This window comes from Crotalus tigris, unplaced genomic scaffold, assembly GCF_016545835.1.
Source record: "Crotalus tigris isolate CLP2741 ecotype Arizona unplaced genomic scaffold, ASM1654583v1 scf7180000017744.3724543626:3957646, whole genome shotgun sequence".
Taxonomy (NCBI): domain Eukaryota; kingdom Metazoa; phylum Chordata; class Lepidosauria; order Squamata; family Viperidae; genus Crotalus; species Crotalus tigris.
In genome coordinates, this window is record NW_024096611.1 from 3,483,970 (window position 1) to 3,496,788 (window position 12,819).

General features: G+C 34.7%; 1 protein-coding gene across 6 annotated transcripts in view; it reads right to left on the reverse strand.

Moving 5' to 3' along the window:
* The window catches only part of CAST (calpastatin), an 82,581-nt gene that overhangs the window by 11,078 nt on the left and 58,684 nt on the right, over positions 1 to 12,819 (reverse strand). For all 6 annotated transcript variants that reach the window (XM_039340418.1, XM_039340420.1, XM_039340421.1 and 3 more), the window contains 14 exons: positions 12,239 to 12,337; positions 11,912 to 12,004; positions 10,558 to 10,659; positions 9,730 to 9,813; positions 7,876 to 7,923; positions 6,843 to 6,947; positions 5,953 to 6,051; positions 5,411 to 5,512; positions 4,319 to 4,420; positions 3,589 to 3,672; positions 1,809 to 1,856; positions 1,510 to 1,593; positions 1,110 to 1,217; positions 518 to 619 (listed from right to left, as the gene is read on the reverse strand). In XM_039340418.1, coding sequence (XP_039196352.1) covers positions 518 to 619; positions 1,110 to 1,217; positions 1,510 to 1,593; positions 1,809 to 1,856; positions 3,589 to 3,672; positions 4,319 to 4,420; positions 5,411 to 5,512; positions 5,953 to 6,051; positions 6,843 to 6,947; positions 7,876 to 7,923; positions 9,730 to 9,813; positions 10,558 to 10,659; positions 11,912 to 12,004; positions 12,239 to 12,337 — 1,260 coding nt within the window. The remainder of the gene's footprint in view (positions 1 to 517; positions 620 to 1,109; positions 1,218 to 1,509; positions 1,594 to 1,808; positions 1,857 to 3,588; positions 3,673 to 4,318; positions 4,421 to 5,410; positions 5,513 to 5,952; positions 6,052 to 6,842; positions 6,948 to 7,875; positions 7,924 to 9,729; positions 9,814 to 10,557; positions 10,660 to 11,911; positions 12,005 to 12,238; positions 12,338 to 12,819) is intronic.

Below are 12,819 nucleotides of genomic sequence, written 5' to 3' on the forward strand. Positions count from 1 at the left end.
CTTTTGAAAGCCAATAGAATAGACTCTCTTGAATAGAGTCTAATTCTATTGGCTTTCAAAAGCCAATAGGAATTGTCCAGGCTGTCTCTGCCCTGCTGAGCCCGCCAAAAGTCCCATTCTGCAAATGGTGCTGCACCAGTTGAGTAGTCCTCGACTTACGACCAGTTGAGTACTCCTTGACTTACAATCGGTTGGGGATCACGGCATTAAAAAGGTTGAGAACCACTGGATTAGTTAAATAAAATAAAGATTTTATTTTGATTTTCAGTATTTAAAGAGGCAAACAAAGGGAGAAAAAGGGTTCCTAGCAGGAATAAAGCAATAAAACTATGTGTAGTGAAGCAAACAATGACAGAAAACATCTCTACTTCACTAGTGTTTTAGCAAACTTCCCTGGCTCAGTCCATTCATACTTCTGCCAAAACTAGCTCAGGGCATTTAGTTTTCTTTGCAACTTTGGAAACCAAGTATAGTACTAATTAGCAGTTTGGGAGAAGGGTCTCTGCTATTTTCTCACCTTTACTTTATCCAAAACTGGTTTGTTTTCATCTGGATCAGGCTCTCTTTGTCCCAGTGAGTCTGCAAGAAGGTCTGCAGCATCATCAAGTTCTTTCCTACCCTGACAGATTTAAAAAAAACAAAAAAGACATACAGATTATCAGAGCCAGGTGAAAAAGCCTTGAAAGGCTGTAGGCAAGACTACAGTCAGTATTTTATTTTTGCATCTCTGACCAGAAGCCAGGGAATTCAGCTTCCAATATTTCTGAATCCTTTTTTTAAAAAAATAGTTGTAAATCAAACAATGCTTTAGCATCAATAAAAGTCCTTCCAATGGAACTCAAGAACACTACTAGATTGCTCCAACAAATAACTATCTGCATAAAAAAAAGCAAATGACTACATTTGCACACATTTTTTTTACATAATTTAGTTTCTACCAAACTTCAAGAACCTGGATTTAAACATCTTCAACATTCCTAAAACATCAAATAGGCTAAAAAACTGAATTGGAATGTCACTGTAACTGGATATCAATAAGCTAGTGAAAGTTGCTAATATTTGAAATTTTGGCCATGAGTACAGTTATCAAGAAGTATTGCTCTGCTTACTGGGATGGCTGCTTGTTTTGGAACAGATGAATGCACGGCAGAAGTGGCAGCAGAAGAAATAACCTCTTCAGTGGGAACAGCAGGCTTGCTAGGAGGACCTGTAGATTTCTACAAGGAAAGGAAAGGATTCATGAATAAATGTAAAAGGGAGGCAAAAAGAAGTTAACACAGAGAGCTGGTTCTGACCTGTCCCTTAATGCTTCCTAAATGCTTTTCTAAAACTAGAATTTACAGAAAATGCAACAAATTTTTCCTCCAGTAGTTACTGAGATCTGAAATCCAATATTTCCTAGCCAGCTAATAAAAAAGAAAACTCTCTCCCTCCCTCTCCCTCCCTCCCTCTCCCTCCCCCTCTCTCCCTTCCCCTCCCCCTCCCTCCCCCCTCTCTCCCAATCCTTACCACAGGTGTGTCTGTTGTTGATGCTGGTGCAGAACAAGAAAACCCTTCGGACAAAGCATCAAGAAGTTCACTTTCACTCAGGGGCTAGAAATCAGAATAAATCATTAAAAATGTTTTAATACATATCTAAATGTCCCCTTTTTTCCTTCATAAGGTAACTGAATTAATTCTTATGAAAGAGTTAATATTCAGTTACATAAGCATCCAGTTGGAAGATATTAAGTCATAACAAAGGCTTTCAATTTTTTTATTTTTAAACTAGAATATATTAAAGGTTTCTGACCAATCTGTACACACACCTGAGGCTTTTTTTCAGGTTTTGGCAAAAGTGGCTTCCCATCTTTATCCTGTGAAGGAAAAAAAAGGGGGGAGTCTAGCAATTAATACACGATGGCAATTACTTAATATTATACATAATTCTGTCACAAATTTAGGAGATCAGCTATCTTATAGAATCCAGTAGATATGTTTCCAGCGTGACCACAGTAACAAATGCCTGTGGCTGCTTTTATCAACTGCATCTTTTAATTAGCTTCTGCTCCTTCCTCAAATAAGTTTGTGAAAAAGACGTTGCCCATGTTGAAAGATGAGCTGGAAGATTTAGCTATTGCAGGATATATTTTCCACCAACTTAGAAATTTTGACAACCGTCAACATGCAATCAAGTTACACAATTCATACTAATTCAGGATATTGATCTTGACTATATTGTACAAGGCATTCATGGTCAAGGATCCACATGCAATTTAAAATGCTACTGTCTAGATTAAGGTGAACAATCTAGCTTCCAGCACTCCCCAACTATACCATCATAATTCAACATAAAAAGCAGGAATTGCAGAAAGAACATTCTTATCTGCATTTTGCTGGCCAGCTGTTACAGGTTCCAAGTGGGGAGTTTTCTGTCAATTAATTTTGCTTTTGGGACTTTAGGAATACTTTATTCAGTTTTAATGTTTATTAATTTATGATGACATAAAAAGGGCCCTGCGATCTTCATTTTTAAGTTAAAATGACAAGCTAGCTCTTTCTATTTTCTGTCTAGCCCCAATTAGTACAATTATTTTCCTGTTTTGTCATAGCAGGCACCCAATACCTTCTAGACCCATAATTTTCATTAATATGTAATCTCTCCTTGCTGATGCCTAAAATAAGCAACTCCAGGGATGGAGGGGAAGAGAGAGGTTGAAGGGCCATTAAACAAACACTGCCCCTATCCACTTCTGGGGTAAATCTCAAGTTGATGCATTCCTCAATTTGGGCATTCCTACATTACATCTGCAAGCCAATTTCTGAAGCCACCTCATTTGTGAGATAAAACTGGAAGCTTTTAGAAATTTAATCTGTGATTTTTGTAATACAAGGTGTATAGCAATATCTCATAGCTGTGATATTTACAGTATTAAGTGTGTAGAACAGAAATATTGCAAATAAGATCCTGAAAAGGCATCAGGCAGGGTTATTGGGGTGCTCAAAAAAAAAAACACCTCAAGAGAGCTACTACTAAACTGAAGCCTCACAATATATACAAAAAGTGGTAACATTACTATAACATTGTCATGGCTACTATTTTCTCTCTTTTTTGACCCCTTGTTCCTGCAGATTTCCCCAATTTCAGAACTTAATTACTTAATTTCGTTGTGAGTTACACAATGACAAGATATTCTATTCTATTCTATTCTATTCTATTCTATTCTATTCTAGTCTAGTCTAGTCTAGTCTAGTCTAGTCTAGTCTATTATTTCAGGACACATATTTGGTCTGATTATTAATGAACAGAATTAACAAATTAACCAAAATAGGGTTGGGATCTTGCCATCACAGACCTAGCAAATATATTGCTATATGAGAAGAAAAACATGAGGAAAATGGTTCAGAGTAATTTGTATATTTAACTGAACTCTTTATACAATCATTAATATATGCTATATATTGTATCTAAAGTGTGCAAATACATATATCTAAAATTCCTGATTTACTATACTAAATTTTATACTACAATTCTGCAGAAAGTTTATTAAAACATAAAAACTATTTTTAACAAATAGTGAAGCATACAAGAAACATAAGCTTTATTACCTTTACTTCAGTTAATCTGTAATCAGGAGGGATGGTTTCCTCATTTTCCCCAAGTTTCTCATGCTTGTCTTTTTTTGTTTTTTCCTTGACAAAAGAAATACAAGAAATAGAAAGTTTCAACAAGACAATCTCAGTGTAGTTTGTTAGGATTGTTCCATTACTTTCTACTATTTTTATAAAACAATAACTAAATCTATTGTTGATTATCACAGAAATTCTTTCAACCAACTCTCTATCACATGAACTATGGAAGAGCATGAGATGAAGAATTCACTGAATTATATATTTTGATATATATTCCTTAAATCCACAGCAACATCCATGCTCTTCCTCTCTCGTGCCACTTTCAAAATACTATTTTAGAATATCTCTGGTTGTGACTACAATGATGCATGGTAAGCTTTGAATTACTTAAGCATAGTTTGTTCAACATGTCATAATTGGCTGAGTTCATGCATCAGGCTCAGCCACAAACCAGAATGGTTGGCTTCACATAATGCATGAAGCCACAAACATAGATAATGATGAATATATAATGTTCAGTATTGAAATCTGCCCACTGTCATGGCATTGCTCCATCATTGGAGAAATAGTTTTAAAAATTGAGAATTAAATGTTAGCAATTAATTAAAAAACAGAAAAACTACACTTCATAGCAAATTATTTTGGTACATTCAGAAAGTAAGAGAGGCCCCCTCCATTATAATCAGCAAATTAGATATTTAATTACTTTCACTTTATCTACAGCAGGTTTTTTTTCTTCTGGAGCAGGATCTCTTTCTCCTAGGCTTCCAGATAAGGCTTCTAGTGCTTCACTAGTTGCTTGTGTGCTCTATAAATAAAATAATTGAAATTAGTTAAGAGGTATTTTTAAAAACTGTGATTGAAAAATGAGAAATATAACATTATTGATCTCAAATTTAATACAAAATAACAGGCAAGAAAACTTGTTACTATTATGATAGTACAGTAATGTACAATTGGTTAGGATAAGTAAAAAAAATTGGTAGTAGGTATAGACAAAATTTATATGGAATTTTCTCCTAGATTAATTAAAGATTTTACTTTGCCAAAAGCCTAAGTTAAATTGGACTTAGTCACCCCCTGAATCAGGGAAAAAAATTCATTGTAATAATATTAAATATTATTACATAATAATATTAAATAATATTAAATATTAAAAAGAGAAAAAAAAACAGATTATCTCAGCTCCCAAATCATTTATATCAGCATTTTTCAGCCTTCAAAATTTTAAAATGTGTGAATTGCTACTTCTGGGCAATCTATACTGAAAGTATATAAGGATGTTTTATAAGGCTGCTAAGGATAGCAATAGCAATAACAATAGCACTTAGACTTATATACCGCTATATGGTGCTTTACAGCAGCGATCCCCAACTTTTCCGACTCTGTAGATTGGCGGCAGTGCTGGTAGCAGCGACAGGGAGGGGAGAGCGAATGGTTTTGCACACACGCGCCTCTTGCACAAATGCAGCTTCGCATAGTCACATGCCACGGCACCAGGCCATGGACCTGGGGTTGGGAACCCCTGTTTTATAACACTCTCTGAGTAGTTTACAATTTCAGTATATTCCCACAATCTGGGTGCTCATTTTACTGACTTCGGAAGAACGGAAGGCTGAGTCAACCTTGAGTCTGTCAGGATCAAATTCCTGGCAGGGGGCAGAGTCAGCCTGCAATACTATATTTTAACCACTGGGTCACTACGGCTTTGCCATAAAATCAATTATTGGATTTGATCAAGTGCATCTTGGGAAATTTTGTATTAATTTTATATTATTTTCTATAATTGGTTACTCACTGGAGAAGTGACTATAGGAGCTGAAGATTTTACAGAAGGCACAGCTGAAGCTGAGATAGCTTCTTCTCCAGATGCGTTCTGGGGCTTAGTTGACTCAGGTTTCTAAAGCAAGATGACAAGAACAGATACCAATTAGAGGATTTTGCCTTCGCACAACATAGGCTTTTGGAGTTTGACAGACAGATATAACCACATTCCTGTCAATTGTAGCACAATTAAAATATTTGATTTAGAAAACATTTGAACATTTCATCTTTAAATTATATTCAAGGAATAAATCCACTTCTGTCACATGATATTAGAATTAAATAAATCTTTTTGCTCAGTTTCTCTTTTTGGATGTTATATACATACCCACACATACACTCTCTCTCTCTCTCTCTCTCTCTCTCTCTCTCTCTCTCTCTCTCACACACACACACACACACACACACACACACACACACACACAAACACACACGTGCGTGCACACACACACACACCAGCAGCTACTGCCCTCTCAAATGTGATCTCATTTTTGTGGTCTCTAAGAAGATACTCACTGTTGAAACTTCTGGTGAAGCCAAAGGTTGCACAGGAAGAGCTATAGGAGATGCAGCTATTAGTTTGGGAATTGGTGTGGGCTCATCTACCGCACGTCTCTTGGGAAAAAAATTATGAATGAATTTTAATCATTAAAAGATATGACTGTTTGAGCACCATTAAAAGGAGTTGTGCCTAAATCTCTATACAACTTGTCTTTACATACATCCTTCTGTGTGGATTGCCTGCTCAGTACTCTGCTCAAATAAAATCCCACAGTAATAGCTGCAGTCTGCTTTCTCTTCCACATGTGAAATACCTAAAACTTAGCAAATGGTGAGTTATATAAGAGCAGAGCATGAGAAGAGGTTATGCTATGGATGGATTTACACATTTATCATCTACTTCCATTCAATGCAGTCTTTCTTGATCTGAAATTGTACTGATGCATTGAGAAATACTACTCTCAGATTTCTCAAAACAGCTTCCTGGTTGAGGAGCTTGTTTGATTTATATTGCTGCTCATCTCAACACAACATGCTTACAATAGAACAAATAAAATACATAAGTCAGACAAAAAATAAAAACAATAAAATGTAACAGCCAGGCATAATCTAACCAACCACCAAGAGACAGTATTTAATCCATAAACAGCCACATAATAAAATTTTCAGGCCTTACAAAAGGCTAGCAGGGACAGGCCAATCACATCTCGGGGGGGCAGGGGCGGGGAGGAATGATGTTCCAAAGGATGATGCTCCAAAAACTCTCCTTCTGGGTCCACTAGCGAACACTTCTTACCTGACCATACCCGGAGCATGTCCTTCTCACCATATTGGGGTAGAATCAGTAGAAACAGTAATCTAATTCAATACAGGATTTTGGATTTTACCGGGAAAAAGAAACATACCTTAGATATATCAGCAAGTTCAGTTGGTTTTGAATTTTCTGTGGAAGAAGCAGGACAGACAAAGTCTTTTGAAAATTCATCAATGAGTTCAGTCTCATTAATTGGCTGTAAAACAAAGAGGAAAAATAGATACAGAGTAAACAAAAAAAAAACAGACAAAAATGACAGCCACAAAGCAATAGTATTTATATATCACTTCATAGTGCTTTACAGCACTCTCTAAGTCAGGGGTGTCAAACTGCCGGCCCACGGGTCAGATGTGACATGTGGAAACCATGCCCACCCCAGCTGCACATTGGCAAAAAATTATTTCACTTGCACTATAAGAGACAAACTAATATAAGAAATGCAGAAGGAAGACATTATCTTTTGAGTTCTTAAAGAAAGAAGGTGGACCACGACTAGGGGATAATAAATGCTTATAAAATCATGTAAGAAAAAATTCAGTAGAAGAGGTTTTTCTCATCCCTCCATGGTATTAGAATCTAGACTTATCTGTTTAAGTAAGATACAAGAAGATTCATGAATGCTAAAAGGAAGTAATTTCTTCAACTACATGTGAATAAATCATTGCCATTAAATGTGATAATGGCAACCAATGTATGAAGACAAATTGGTATAAGAATAAGGCTATTCATTTGGATTTCTTGTATATTACTATCAGAAAAAAAAGTTCACACCCAAAGTATTAGTTGCTGGGGATCAATAATGAAAGCACACTTTTGATTTCCTGTCTTTTTTCTGACTTTCCTGCAAATACAAAATTGGAATCTCTGACTTACAGCTCTGGACCAAACAGTCCTTTGTTTTGATATTATATTTGCTATTGCAAAAATAGAAAGGAAAAGAATAATAAAAAGAAAAGAAAAATCTTTATTAAGAACTTCTCTTTGTAATATACTAGACTTTCCTCCAAAGAGAATATTGAATGTATTCACAATATATTTTGAAAAAAAGAACTCATAAAATTTTCAACTGGTTCTTTTTCAACAGAAGTAATAGAAAATAAATATTTTAAAAATTGTTAAATAACCTTTGGTTTCTCTTCGGGTGTTGGCAACAGCGGCTTCCCATCTTTGTCCTAATATTTTTTAAAAAATAGCATTAAGAATGCAATTCATATTCAAGCAATATAAAAATAGTGAAGATACAAAAGAAATCCAAACTGGAATAGAAATATTTTCCCCAATTTCCCAGAAGTTTAATAATTCTATATAATAACAATAATTAAGATGCCCAGTTGATTATTGAGAAGAGGAAGATCAAACTATGGCAGATGTAGTAAGCCTATGGTCATCACATTTTTATGAACTTCATTTGCCACCATTCCTCATCTTTGGCCATGCTGTCCAGTTGTCAAATTCCATATACTGGATATGTAATTCAACAGAAGGTTATACTCTGAAAATTTTAGGTTTTCTTGCATGTCCAATTTATATAGTCTAGTTTTTTCCAAAACTTAGTAAGCACAGCACATTGTAAAAACATCATCCTTATAGGCCTTATAGGCCATCCTTCGACTTATGACTACAATTGAGACTGGAACTTCCTTATAGTTTCTAAGTGAGTCATGCCCAATTTTACAACTTCTTTTGCCGCAGATGATAAGGAAACTGCTGTGGTCATTAAGTGAATCTTGCTTTCCTCAATGACTTTGCTTGTCAGAAGCCACCCGAAAAGGTCATAAAGTGGCAACCATGTGACTGCAGGATGTTGCAACCATTGTAAATACATGCTGGATGCCAAGTACCTGGTTTCTGATTACATGACTACATGATGCACCGGTCATAAGTGCAAGGACTGGTTGTAAATCACTTTTTCAGTGCCATGATAACTTCAAAAAATCATTAAATGATGGTTGAAAGTAAAGAACAACCTATAAATTCTGTCCTCGACAATCCTTTTCTATGCAGACTTAATGGAGTTCAATAAGCTCTAAATGTTATTTTTTGTTGTATAAAATATTAAAGCAGTTGATCTAATTTTTCAGGTGTCTCAGATGTTGGAAATACTGCTGGTCCAAACAATTTTATTAACAAATATTGTACCAGCAAATATTGCCACTGAGTTGTATCTGACAGATATTTGTTCTTAGCAGAATGCATATTAAAAACACATCCTCATCATGTATCATTGGTCCAAAATCAGTATCACCACTTTCATCCAATTTTTCCATATCACTGCCTTTTTTCTAATCAACGTTGGATTTCCCCATAAAGACAATTTAGCAGGGAAAAAGCACCGGATCTTTCTGTTTAGTCATTATATACCATTGCTTCCTAACCGATATAATTGTTTCTAGAGATACTAGTTCTATTATATTTAGATCCTAATACTATCCATTCGGCCAATGGTTCTGTATTTGTATATCCCTAAGAAAATCAACACCAATTGTTGGCTTCCAGTATTTAATATTTGACAATTGATAAGCTTGATGATATAGCTCCAGATTCTGAAGACCAGCCATCAACAGGCACATAGAGACAAACAACTTCTACATACTGTTCAAAAGAGACAATCAAAAAGCTAAAAGACCATGTCACCCCCTTGCTAGCAATCACTACCCAGATTCTGCGTGGAATCATTATAGTGTGCCCTTTTTATCAGATGGTTGCAAAGGGATCAAACAAGCATTTCCCTATTCTTGCCTTTTATGGCAGATCAAAGCAGTGAAAGATGAAAGTGCAACCAGGTCAAGATTCCCAGTGCTCAAACTGCAATTATCCCTCTTAACCTGGACACAATACGGCAAAATTTAGGAACAAGTGGCTTTAAAGTAAAACTAAGACATCACCTAAATAACTGAATAATTTAATATTCCAGTGCAATTGCTAAACTAATAAAATAATGTATTGCATGTCACTGAAAGCTGGAGATTATAAATTACCAAAGTTGGTTTTAATCTGTATTCAGGAGGAATTGTATCATCACGTTCACCAGGTTTCTTTTCTTTTCTTTCTATGGCTTTTGGCTAAAGGAGGGGGGGAAAACAATTTATCAATATAAAAGATAATTCTTCGGAAATCGAAATACATACTCCAAAATCAGTGGGATTTAAAACTGCCTAAATTTAAATTGATCGAATCAATTTAATACTTATTAAATACTTAGGTGTATATTATTCATCATTCATTGATCGAATCAATGAATGATGAATCACATACACCTAGGTATTTCATGACTATTGAACATATACTATGTAATTAAATAGTACTTTATTCCCTCACAGTTGCAACCTAATCTTAATTTTTATTTACAAATATTTCTTAATGTATTTAATTGTGCTTACTCTAAATTTAGGAGTACAAATGCAAAAAACCCCCCAAACCCTCTATTATATTGCACAAATCTTCCTAATCATTCTTAAACTTCCAACTCTTTTACCAACAAGCAAAAATTGTTCTGGTTGATTATTTGTACATTAGTTGATTAGATTTTTTTTTTTTTAAAAAAAAATTGCCTTTGTTATTTTATAAATAACTCAAGACAGTGATACCGAATATTTCTTCTTTCTCCCATTTTCCCCACAGCAAGGACCCTGTGAGGTAGGCTATGCTGAGAGTGAGTGCCTGGCTGAACATCACCCAGTTGGTTTTCATGTCTGAGGTAGGACCAGAACTCTCAATCTCTGGTTTCTACCCAGGTGTCTTGATCAATAGATCAAAGTGGCTCTATTTGGGGCTCGTTTCTCAAAATGTTTATAGCACAGATTTACCTCTTCAACTTCAACGAAGGAACTAGTATCTTCTTCAGGTTCAGGTTCTGCCATACCAAGTGTGTCCCCAAGAGCATCCAGGGCACTATCACTAATTGTCACCTAAATTATAAAGCCAAAATGCAAATAATAATACAGGCGATTCCTTATATCTATACATATACTGGAATTATTGGACATAATGCTGTATTGACAATTCAGATTTTTCAGCAATTGTTTTATAGTATAATCTAGACCTGATAGCTAAAACATTTGAATACAGGATGGCAAATTATGCACTTTTCCATTACAGGGCAATTGCCTTGGGCTGGCTTGCACAGTCTCTTTTTTTGTAGTTAATATTGAATTTCAAGTAATCTATAATAATACAGGCGCCTCAGCCATAATAATAATAAATCCACCATGAATTTTGAAACTTGGCTGAAGACTTAGTTGTAGTATAACAATTGTGAGTTCAGGAAAGTAGAGTGATTTATACAAGAAACAATTATGAGAAGTCTCAGGAAAATTAATCCTTGTTTATTTCAATAAAAAAGGGGGGAAACCATAAATTAATTATTGCCACATTCTAGGTAAAGTGACAAACATGTTCTTTCCAGCTATACTTATTATTCAGCTATACTTATTAGATAGTAGATTAATGGGATCCTAATATGCTTTTATAAATTGCTTGTGATCCTGTGCCTCAGTAAACATTCGGGATAATTATAGTGCAATATTTAACACAGGCAGAAAGAAAAAATAGAAGTCATGCCCAATAAAAGCCGCAGTGAAAACTACTGATCATTTTGGCAGAGCATGAAATCACGTTCTGATTTCACATCTGAAATTCAAACATACATGTGTTTGAGATCTTTTGGCAACTAAAGGATATATATTTTATATATGCATTATCTGTATTTTCAAATAAAATCTTAACCTCTTTTAAATATCAGCTACAGATTAGAGCTATATACCTCAAATTGTTCAAAGGCTCATAATGTGCTGTAGACTACTGAAATTTTCTCACCTAAAGCCACAGTCATCCTTCTATTGGATGGGCCCCATTAAGATGAAACCCAATAAAGTCCTCATTTTAAAAGCATTTTGAAAAATACTGAATGAAAAAAGCTGCAAAAATGAAAATATTTTCTTCAGTTGGAAAGGCTCATTCAATGAATGAAGTTTAAATTCAGTTCTATTAATATGTTTCAATACAAATTCTCATGATACAGTTTGAACATGTATAATAAGGACTGGAACAGTTTTTGTTACCTAATTTTTATAGCAGCCTTCCAAAATCCTTGGTCATAATAATTTTGTGCATCTATTTTTGAGTATCAGAGCATTTAATATAGAACAGTAACATATTTACCTCTTCCAATTTTGGTTTCTTCTCTTTGGGAGGAGCTGAACTGCTGACTGATGTTGTAGTATGGGCTTGTAAAAGCTCATTTTTTGTTGCAGGCTTACAGCACAAAAATATAAATATATAATAAATAAATATAAACATAAAATGTATTGGCATAAATTATAAAAGCAAAGTATTAAATTAATATTAATGTATTAATTAGTGTAACATATTGAAAGAAATATATTAATTTAAATGTATTGCTATTGCTAAAGCAATGTATTAAAACTATCTTTGTAAATGGATATTTCAAGCTTGGCAATATTCCTTTAAAAGACAGTAACCCAATACCTCTTTTGGCCTGACTTCCTTTTCTCCAGCAGATGGTATAGTAGTGCAAGTGAAATCAGATGCCAGAGCATCTGCAAGATCATCGTCTGTCATTGTTGGCTAAATGAAAACATAAACTGGGTTAGACTTATACAAGTTACCCAACAGCTCTTTACAGGTTATGGGCACCATGTATTTTAATGCAAATACTACATAGCCAAATTAGCCAATTTCTAATATGGAAACACCCATCATTCTCTATTAATAGAAGCACTAACATCAAAAGGGAAGGCAAAAAGGGGAAAAAAAGATGATTTGCAATTGAGTTTTACAACGGCTTGCTTTTCTAGCAGTTCTTTGCTGTTCAGTGATTACATTCACACATAATATTGAGAGTGTTTTATTTAATGCCATGATTCAAATAAAATACAGATAGTTCTTGCCTTAAGACCATTTGTTTAATGACAATTTAAAGTTATGATAGCCTAGGAAAAAAGTGACTTACAACCAGCATTAGCACTTGGCAGGCCAGCTTACAACAACCTGTTGCAGCCTCCTGCATTCATATAATCCCAATTTGCAACCTTTTTTTTTTTTGCCAA